The sequence below is a fragment of the Phaethon lepturus genome, unplaced genomic scaffold, assembly GCF_000687285.1.
Source record: "Phaethon lepturus isolate BGI_N335 unplaced genomic scaffold, ASM68728v1 scaffold4633, whole genome shotgun sequence".
Taxonomy (NCBI): domain Eukaryota; kingdom Metazoa; phylum Chordata; class Aves; order Phaethontiformes; family Phaethontidae; genus Phaethon; species Phaethon lepturus.
The window spans coordinates 3591-14490 of NW_010526830.1; the positions used below are offsets into that span (position 1 = coordinate 3591).

A 10900-nucleotide genomic window follows, 5' to 3' on the forward strand; every position below is an offset into this window, starting at 1 on the left:
AAAAGACTGAGATCTAGACATAAATACCAGAGTCAATTAAAGGCTCTGTAGGTATTCTAGTCCCTAAAAGCCCAGCAGATTAAATATACAAATATAGCAATACAACTTACATTTCCGACATGAACTACACTGCAAACATACACAACGATAGTCTAACCATGAAAAGAAAGTGGTACTCAATATACAAGAAACAAAAAGCTGTTCTTCTGACAGTTAGAAAACTACAAACCCCATTAAGTCTTCCTGGATTTCTTAACTGTATGTGTCAATCACTGAATTCCACAATGTGGAAGAGGAAGGCTGTGTATCCACATGACAGATACTCTGTAACTGAACTCCTGCAGCAAAGAAGGCACTCACTTTATAAGCTGTAGTTTATTTTCTGCTCTGTTTTATATGATGAGCCTATAAAAAACACATTTGAGCACTTATCTATATTATTAACACAGTAGACTTGTAGACTGAAGCTTGACTTGGAAAATAAAATTCAATGTAACATCGGTGGAACTTAAAAGCCAAGTAGTAAAGCATTCTGTGTTATAGGACTTCCCAGACATTCAGTATTTACATATAATGCATTTGCACTTTATACTTAACAACCACCCATCAGCAGTGACATTATTAGTGTAACGGGACAGCACAGTAAGCCAACCCTGAGCTGCACTCTAGTGAACCCATTCATTTTCAAAGTACAACAGAGATTGGTTTAAATATTCACACATTTGTTTTTCAAAACGTTTTATTGCATTATATTTGGTACCTTATGTTTGACAAAGGAAATTACATCTGTAACTGCAGGAATAAGAAGCTGGTCTGTTATTGAAAAAAAAAATCTTGGGCCCCTTAAAAGTTACAAAGTCTTGGGCTTGCCTGAAACAACTGAGCAAGAAATATATTCTTAGAAATGTAGGGCTTCAAGTATTACAAACCTGTGACACTGTGGAAAAGTTCCAGAGGTATCTAAACTGCAGCACTTTTTTTTTTTTTTTCTGCATAACATGAACAAGGCCTGCTGAGGTTTTAAACTATTAGTCTCTTGATCAGTCAAAATGGTAGTCAGGAGTTCTCCTCTTTGCAACTTCAAGCCATAGTATGTTCTCATTTTGTTTCCACCCTATGTGAAAAATGCATGCTATCTTTCTAATTAGTTGGTGCCACATCACAGTGCATAATTTTATTTGGTTCTTGCATTACAGTTTTAAAAAGTTTGGCCAACCTATGCTGATAGGTTCATCTCAAGAACAGCAATGTTGATTCTCCCCACCCGCCCCCCCAAGTTCAATTCAAAGAGAGAGATCGTTTTAACTGGTTCCTTCAGTTAAAAACTGTGGTGCAAGAACACCAAACTGATCGTGTACAGTGAATTTCAGAGACACAACAAGCTTATTGAACACACTATGTTTCTTAATTCTGCTTGATATCCGTATGTCCCAGCATCCACAACATAACATATATGTTGCAGGTTTCTCTGTATATTCTGATTCACATTGCATACTTCCTATGGACAGAATCATCCCCGTATCAAAATCAGTCAGATGCTAAAGCCCCAACAACTCTTTGTGCTCAGTGAAAGAATCCAGTGCTAAAACAGCATTTTTGCTGTCTGAGATAACAGTAATCTCACAAGACAAATTTAAAGTAATATTTCTGCCACACACCTGCTCTGAGGGCTACACGCCTCCAGATTTCATATAAATTAGTTTAAAAACATGGGTAGGTAGGTAAGGAGAAGGGGTTTTTTTCTTCAATTTTAGCAGCTTTTAATTTTTAAGAAACCGAACAACCTATATCCAGTAATATGTTAGATATTTTATATATATACTTTGTCAGCAGGATAAAAAAAAGTAAAACTATTTGAAGGCAACATTTTTTTTCCTTCTGTTCTCTGTGTAAGTTAGAACAATTCAGCAGGTGCGTGACAAAAATATTATACACCAGATATGGTCCAATGTAATTATTTTCCAATAAAGTTGTTCATATTTCATTGGCCAGTTCTTCAGGTTCTGCAGAACTATCTCCATTAACTGTGATCTTCATATCTTCTTCATATCCAGGGGGCATGAAAGCCAAAGCGTAAGGGAAAAGCTTATGACAATTTGCTCTGTAAGTTTCAGATGCTTCTTTACAGTCTCCAAGGCTACCGTCACACAAAGCTTCTAATACCTCCATACAAGTCTAATTAAAGAGAAAAATAAAGAAGTGTTATGGTTTCTTAAACATCCATCTGAACAGTCACAAACCAGAAATACAACACTACAAAGAAAAACTCCAAGTATTGTTTTCAGTTTTCTATCAATATCAAATGGCTTTTTTTTAACTAGAGACAGGATGAATTACCAGTATAGTCTGATTTGGAATAATGCAGTTTAAAAAAGGATTTAAAAACATCTAGAAATCTTGACTGAAAATGAAAATACTCATTTGTCACTTGTTCCTTATATTCCTTAAAAGAAAAAAGTGATTCTTACTAGCTGGCAACCAAGAACCACACTTTACTTGTAAACAAAAGTGTTTTATAGGTTTGCAGTACACCCCCTCCCCCCAATTTTGGGATACACTGAGCATTTCGGCAATATGTAACGTGCATTTGAATTTTAGTGTTTACAAATAAAAACAGTGAATCCAGAATATATAGTATTATTTCCTAATAATGACTTTTGTGAATGTGCTTTCACACAGAATTGGAAGAATTGTGGAATATAATTAAAAGGGAAAAATACCATCAGCTGAATAATCATAATTAGATGTGAAAACATTCCTGGTGGAGAAAAAAGCCAACATTTTTACATTTAAGGATATGTGACTTACTGAAGTGTGTCTGTAACTAGTGAATCAAACCAAATTACTCGGGTATTATCGCATCCTTCAGATATACCTGCAGCTTCATATCCATTTTTTGTTCATGATTTAGAAGAGAAAAAGGAGATTTCCTGTTGTTTTTTTTCCAACTTGCATTACAAACATGAGAAACCAAACTGCTGAGCTTCACTAAAGCCTGTCAGCATTTAGCATCTGTCCATGTCACATATGCTAGCATTAGCATAGTAAGCTGGTCTTTTTCCACTCCTCTGACATTTACTATAGCTTTTATTTGTTCTGTGTATTGAGATTAACTGCTCTGCCCTCCTGCTATGAAGTTTTCTTCAACAACCCCTTTTCTTCACACTGGCATCCACAGAAGGTCAAACAGATCTAGATTTATGCCTGTAACGTGCCCTGAGACAGATGGGCTTTACTAAAATGAAATGTAATAAATTTGATCTCTTTGCACATGAGAATACCTTTCAATGAATACCTAGACTCCTTCCGATTCTCATTTTTTTTAGGGCACTTTCAATTTCCCATCTAAAAGTTCAGTAGAACTCCAACTCTTACTTTATGTTGGCACCAAGAATGCTTAAATTGAACTTTTTCAGTTTTATCACAATGCTGCATACATCATCTTTATACACTGCCGAGTCAGTAAATGCTTCTTGGGGTCCTACCAAGATAACACCTCTAAAACAACCCAGCATTTTTGGTTACATTTTAATATTTCCCCAGTCCAGTTCCCAGAATCCCACTCTCAGCAAACACAGCTGTGAGGCAAAAAGAATCCTGTTGAAGGCAATTTAATTTTTTTCCCCCTAAATCTATTAATAATCTGTCTTAAGCTCTTTGAGACTGCTCAAACAGTAACACAAAAAAACCCCAAACAAGAAAACAGTTTATAAAAACTGCTAAATGTGTACTTAGGATATAAAAGACAGGAGTTTGTGTCCCATAACCTAATCAGCTAGAGAAAGGATCTGAATCTTTAACATCCTAAGCAAGTTTATAAATCATGGCAAATTGTCTTTTCTTGTCTCTTTTTTCCCCCCTCTGTTTTGTCCAAAAATTCTATTGTGAACTTAAAATCCTCCCCAATTGAAGTTCTGTTGAACCCTGTTTATTTTCAAAGGGCTATTTTTTTGAAAAATGCTGATTTTTGCCCACAAAAGAATAATTTTACTAGAAAGTTCACCAATTTTACTTGCAATAGATCTAAAAAAATTACTGAGTCCCCAGACATGAAGGACACAAAGAAATAAAAGTGCTAGGGGAACTGAGAGAAATGGAATGTCCTAAAGTTTGCACAGCCTGCCAAGGAATCTCTCTAGTACTTAATTAAATGTGCTGGACACTCTCACAGTGATGCCAAAGGAAATGGTTTGACTGGGATACAGAAATAGATTAGAAAAGCCTAGAAAAGAAACAGGACATTTTATTCCTTCTCTGCTTTGTCAGGTAAGGTTCTGACAGTGTGCAGTTATAGGAAAGAAAAACAAGTTTGTTTATTCTTCACACGAAACGTATGAAGATACTAAAAAAAAATTACCTTCCCTCAAATACTTTGAATTGCAAGTCAGAACTGACAGTCTTCCCAGTGAAGGCGGGGGAGCAGGGAAAGGGGCATGGTGGCAGTGGCACAGGGAGGTTTTTCCATGATCACCAGAATGGAGCAGTTTCAAAATTTGATAAGCTTTTTACTTAACTACACACTAAGGCCAAAATGTGTATATGCACCTTTTATTAAAACTAAGATAACTTTAACATCTTTCGCCATGTGAATTCTCTAGTGTTTAATAAGCTTTCCCATTACCTGCGGCAATAACATGGTTCCTGCTGCTAGCTAGCTATTTTCACGTTATGACAAAACTAGATTAATTTAAATGTGCGAAAAGGACATTAAACATTTCAGTTCAGATGAACCCAATACCCCTTCTCTCAACATGACAACCCAACCTCCTTATCATAAGACACAACAATTGGTCCAGTTTCCTCTTACCTCCATAATTTGCATAAAGCTTTCACAGACATACCAGAATTTGTTTACAATTTATAAATATGTGTTACCTGAAGATTTCTGTTAGTGAGGGATTCATCCAGGGTCATTGCCAGCTCCACCGCTCTTTTCTGACTGGAAGGTTCTAAATAGTACATCATTTTGGCAGCTACAGGAGGAAAAATAAGCTTCATCAGCCGGGGGATGACCAAAAACATCTTATATACAAATATAAAATAGAGACAATACAACCTAAGAGGGGATACTGAACTGCAGTAGTAGCAGAAAATGGAACCACTTGGAGCATTAAAGCTTGACACCCGAGCAAGTAGAAGGGTAGCTTTTAGACCACTATTCAATGCTAGACAAAGCATTAAAACAGATAGGCATTGTCTATGCTGCAGGGTAGGAGCATTTTGCAGCGTACCGTGGAGTCCCAGGCAGTGAAGGTAACAAATTAGACCTGCTGCAACACACCACAGTTCCCTCCAGCACCACTGCTCACATCTCCGCACAGAAACCGGGGCACAGATGTGTGCACACAGCTCTTGTTATAATACAGTGTCAGAACACAACCAGGACACAGTTCTGAGTACCGTGGCACAGATGTCGTTGAAAGGACATGATGCCAGAAAAGATGCAAGAGTAAACTCACTGCTTTTTGTGGCCAGGTCTGAGCCCAGACAGCACCACAACAGCAATGCTGCCCAGCTGGGTGGTTTATGTCCTGTTTCCCATGTGGTACCCACTGTAATGCAGTCACTATTCACAGACAGCCTTTTGTAACAGGTAACCAGCACCATCTACGCTCCTCTTGTTCGGCATACCAAGAGCTCTGGGTGTTACCTGGCTTGCCGAGCACTCAGCCTCTTCAAATACACATATCACAACTCAAAATACTACTTCACATACCGTAGCACATATGAACCATTTCACAGATACATCAAATACAGTTACAGTCTTATGATACATTCAGCATGCATCAGAAACGAAAACAGGGCAGAGAGGTTCAAAACTTTGTAGTTTAGCAGGATATAGGAAAAATTAAAGAAAACCACAGACAACCTGGTGGTCATGTCACATACACAGAATCATTAAAGTTGGAAAAGACCTTTAAGATCATCAAGTCCAACCATCAACCCAACACCAACATGCCCACTAAACCATGTCCTGAGGTGCCACATCTACACATTTTTTGAACACCTCAGGTGAAGGTGACTCCCCCACCTCCCTGGGCAGCCTGTTCCAATGTCTGACCACAAACCAAAAGGAGAAAAGCATTCCTGATGGAAAGTGATTTTTACATCACTGGTGCTGATACTGAGATGCCACTGCTAGATAAGCACAGAAAATAAAGCAGCAGGGCAGAAAGGATAAAAACAAAATACCTGATAACCTATGTGGTAGTGAGTCATAGTTCTTTTTAAGGAAAGCTTCATTGAAGTTCTTTGGATTAGTTGCTCCAAAAAGCCGATTCATTTCTTGGTTTAACACTGTTCTAACTGCATCAGGCAGATCCTTACTTTCGGATACTATTGAATTGGGGGGGGGGGGGGGGAAAAAAATTTAAAAAAGGGGAAAAAAAGGGGGGGAGAAAAAAATTTAATCAAGGTGAGCACAGGTAATAACAGTAAAATCTACATTATACATTTATTTTAATATTTTTCATGTTTAAATTACTAACATAATTGGAAAAAATCATGAAATTCAGAAGATAAGTAACTGGATCCGGTTGGAAAAAGCTGAACTGTGACAGTTTTCTGACACTTAGGAAAAGCCAAAGCCTTTTTACAAAGCCTCCAACACACTCTCCCCCTTACTGATTAAAATCTACTGGGCTCAAAGATTAAGGTCATACAAGTCTGTTCTTAAAGTCTGTATCTATTCTGTAGCTATCAACAGGAAGGGTGACCCTTGGGGCAAGGGAAGGGAGAGAATCCTCCAATCTTCTAACAGAAAGGACAGAATTCTAAGTCTAAGTCTTCTCCTCACACGCTGACACAGGCTGACAGCAGAAAAGCCAGATTCCTCACTCTGCAGTTTCAATTTCTTCACTTACTCTCTCCTTCAGGGGTTCACTATACTACTCAGTCTTAAAAAAGACTTACTAATACTTGGTGGAATAACTACTAAATCCAGCTGCAGTCATAACAAATATACTTAATTTTATGATGAATCAGTTGTTTAAAAAGCTTAAATACACATATCAAATATTTTTAATTAATTGTGCTAACAGTCTATAAACTAAAGATCAATGACTGCATGCGGGTTAGGCATCATCTGGAAGCATGTACAGATGAAGTCATATCAAACAGATACTTACCACTGCTGAAGAGATGAATCATACACTCATGAAGCCAAGGATGACTCGAATCAATAGCAAAGGCTCTCTTCACAGACTGAAGCATCAGAAGAAACTTCTCTGGAAAAGAAAGTGTTGGCAAATGTTCAAAAACCTGTGCCTGGGACTCACTGCATCATACTGCAGGAGTATTTAGTGTTTGAAATTAGAATGATCAGAAGAAATTAAAGCTAAGCGTACTGCAACAGCCATTTTTTCCAACATGTGTTTATTTAACCAGTGAATTAAAGTTGTTGAACTAGCAGGTAAATTTCAACATAGTAAGTTCTTCAAGCATAATATTTAACTGATACAAGAATTCAAGAGTCAAGTGTTTCAAAAGACCAGTTCTCATTAGCAACTGTACACCACTTCTTTAGAGTGCGGTTCTGCGAACTAGAGATACAAACAAATAACTAGGGCAAATGCAAGCTGGGAGAATTAACTACAGTCTCGTTGCTTATAGATTTAAACACAGCAAAGAAAGTGGATAATCACCAAATATTCAAGCTTTGTTTTTTCACAGACTGCACATGGCTGCAGTGTTGGTCCAATGAAAAGTTGTGTCTCTCGACAGGGACTGACTCCTCATATCTCATGAATAATTTTTGCTCAAATTCCAAGACGTATTTTTATGAACTGCAGATTGCTTCCTTTCATTAGTTTTCTCACCTACCTTTTCGAAAATAAATCTCAAAGGCAAAAAGATGTGTCTCTATTTTGTTCTTCACTAAATTCTTCAGGGGTGTTAAAAATTTAATGGCTTCTTCCAAAGGTGCTTCAACCTACAGATTCAAGGAAGTGACACACAACTAAGTCAAAGTTTAAACCTAATAACTCTACAACAGAATTAGCTATTTCTGAGCCACATCAGAGAGTTACTCTCATAAGGCAATGCATTAGATGCTTAGAACCTCTTCTGTTACAAATTTTGCGTCTTTCACTAAATATTAGTATCTAAACACAGACTGTCAAGTCTAAAAAATTGCTTTGTGGTGATTACAAATCACATTTTCCTACAGAGATACAAGTCTCTGCCTTCTATTGTACATCAGTAGTAAACACAGCTGCAGCTGAACCTGCATTGTAGTGGCCAGTATGGCTCCCCATGCCAATCTACACACATGGGCCTGAGATGTTGGTCAACAACTACTTTATGGCCATGACAGAGTCTTTTCATGGGAGCTTCAGACAGGTTCCTGAAAGCTGCCAGGTCACAGCGACATTCCCAGCCAACATACTAACAGCAAGCTTGAAGTAACTAGATATTGATCATGGTCTCCTGGTCTTACCTAGCGTAATCCAGTAAATGGACAGCTTTGATACATTAATTCTGTGCAAGGATTATTTACAGACAGATCTCTTGCATCTACAGGTCAGGGACAACTTGAACAAGAACTGTCTGTTGTATTCATAAAAATGTAAATCTGAAGGACAAGCTACTCTTTAAGAATCAGATAAAAAACTTAATTGTTGTCTGTCAGTAACAATTTAGTAATGTTGAAGCAATACACTTCATTGCAAATAACTCAGCTGAAGACAATGACAGATACCTTATGGAATTCCTGCTAACCATATACTACAGCAGTTTGAATAAAAAACCTGCATTATTTATATGTGCTGTTATGAGTTGGCATACATCAAGCACTTACATACACTGCACACTTAAACTATTTGGAACCTGTAATAAAACCCATTTCAAAGCTATGCCTTTAATGCCAAAACTACACACCCAAAGAAGTCTAGGGGCAGCTGTTTCAGGAAAACCATTTGCAAGTGACCAGTCAGAAACGATCTTCTGGCACTAGGAACCAACTGTATTTGGAAGTACCTACATCATGGTGTTAAATCTGGAGTATTCTTAGGGAAGATTTGCCAAAGGAAAGCATTATACAGCTGCAACTATCTCCTGTAATATTGGGGACTGCCTAGATTTTCCTGGGATATGCCATGACATCCCTGCACTCCAGAACTCAATTTCAATACGCACCATTGTGACCATTTCAATCTTAACTAGCACTGCAATTAGAGTGCTGATTCTTGCAACTAGTGAGCCCAACAATGGGAATAGCAACAATATTCTTAAATGACTAGTCAATTTTTTTTAAGTCACTTGCTTCCCAGCTACAGGGTGAAGTTCACTGCCTCAGCTTTCAAATACCGTCCCTTCATGAGTCAATGACATTCATTATATGTGTAATGTTGAAATACCAAACACCACATCTATCGGTACTTGGGTACTATACTACTATTACTATAAATTAATTTTTCCAGCCTACATGTAATTTTTTCATTATCTTTCCCCACATTTTCCAAGTGCTTTCCTGCTCCTTACAGGTACAACTTTTAGCACAAGAATAGTCTTCTGGGTCACTTTCCTTTTATGTATCTCTACAGTTATTAACCCAGATCTTAAAATACATCTCAGTCTAGTCTACTACAATTTCCAAACAGCTTCTTTATCCTTTTTCCCACCCCCCATTCAGAACAAATGCAAACAAATGCTGTTAAAGCATTCAGTGTTTCAATGTCTCCTCTTTCACAGGTTGTCTATACTTAATAAATAAACAAAATATTATGGGACATAAAGAGTGAATGATAATCACCTTACATACAGAATAGAAAGACTTCCATCCGATCAACTAGAAATAGGGTATAATCAACAAGTTAGTGCAATACACACATGAAGATAATTCCACCTATAGCAAATGTCTACGAATTCAGTCGCTGCCTTTGAGAAGTAGGCACAAAAGCTGTGACTTTGTATCAGTATCACATTACTGACAGTATATCCAACAAACTATTCCTAGAAAACAATTATTTTTAAAATGCCATCTGTGAAGATAAGCCACACAAAAAAATAAACAAGTTATCTGAATGGCTTTCAGACTGTATGTGTGCTCACTGTAACTTTTCTAGAAATTTCTATGACTTCATTATTACATTAGTAAGCACCTTTGCCAACTTCTCAGGGATAAGTTCTTCTTTCGGTCCTCCGATTTCTTCATCATCATCATCTTTCTTCTTTTTCTGATTCCTCTGTTGCTTCTCTTTCTCAGCATTCTTCTTCTCCTCCTCCAGCTGTGCTTTCTTTTGCGCTCTTCTCTGCTTATTTCGTAGCTTCTTTAGCTCCTTGTCAGACATATTTGCTGTACACATGCAAAGGGCAAAACCAAACAATGTTGATGTCCAATATTAACAGTCTCAATCAGCTGTCAAATACCATCATCATCTTTAAACCGTATCTACTAAATAGTAATGCTGCCATTACAGTTGGAAAAGATTATTTTACAGTCTACACCGCTGCTTTATAATTCACAAATTCCTTTGTGAAACTGGGGCAACAGGAATTAGAACAATAGTGTAACACGCTGAAGGCGGGACAAGCAATTACTGCGTGACTCCACAAATCCACTGCCAGGAGTAAAAGCGCACACAATACATATTGATTTATTCCTTAGGCATTACACAACAGAAGTTATGTTTAATGTAGTAATTAAATGGTCTTATATCTTACGTTTGATTCATATTTAGATCCTCTCCTCCCTCCAATTAAAGCATGGAAAATTAATTTAAAGCAAATCAGAAAGTGGCTACAAGAAATTCTGTTACACTTCTATGTGTCTTAATTTGAACATGAAGCCACACAAATGAACTGAGATGAGAAATATTAAAACTTGACCAATTCCTCCTGGGGGATTCAATAGCCTCTATTCATACCATCTGGGATGCCCAAAGCCATGACCATTTATGTA

At 37.4% G+C, this 10900-nt stretch overlaps 1 protein-coding gene across 1 annotated transcript in view; it reads right to left on the reverse strand.

Annotated features, from left to right (window-relative positions):
* Positions 1–721: 721 nt before the first annotated feature.
* NAA15 (N(alpha)-acetyltransferase 15, NatA auxiliary subunit) overlaps positions 722–10900 on the reverse strand; it is a 39875-nt gene continuing 29696 nt past the window's right edge. Inside the window, exons 15-21 of the mRNA XM_010283175.1 lie at positions 10101–10294; positions 7822–7930; positions 7128–7226; positions 6193–6336; positions 4876–4973; positions 2172–2175; positions 722–2039 (exon numbers count right to left, since the gene is read on the reverse strand). Of these exons, the coding sequence (XP_010281477.1) occupies positions 1975–2039; positions 2172–2175; positions 4876–4973; positions 6193–6336; positions 7128–7226; positions 7822–7930; positions 10101–10294 (713 nt within the window). The 3' untranslated portion in view covers positions 722–1974. The remainder of the gene's footprint in view (positions 2040–2171; positions 2176–4875; positions 4974–6192; positions 6337–7127; positions 7227–7821; positions 7931–10100; positions 10295–10900) is intronic.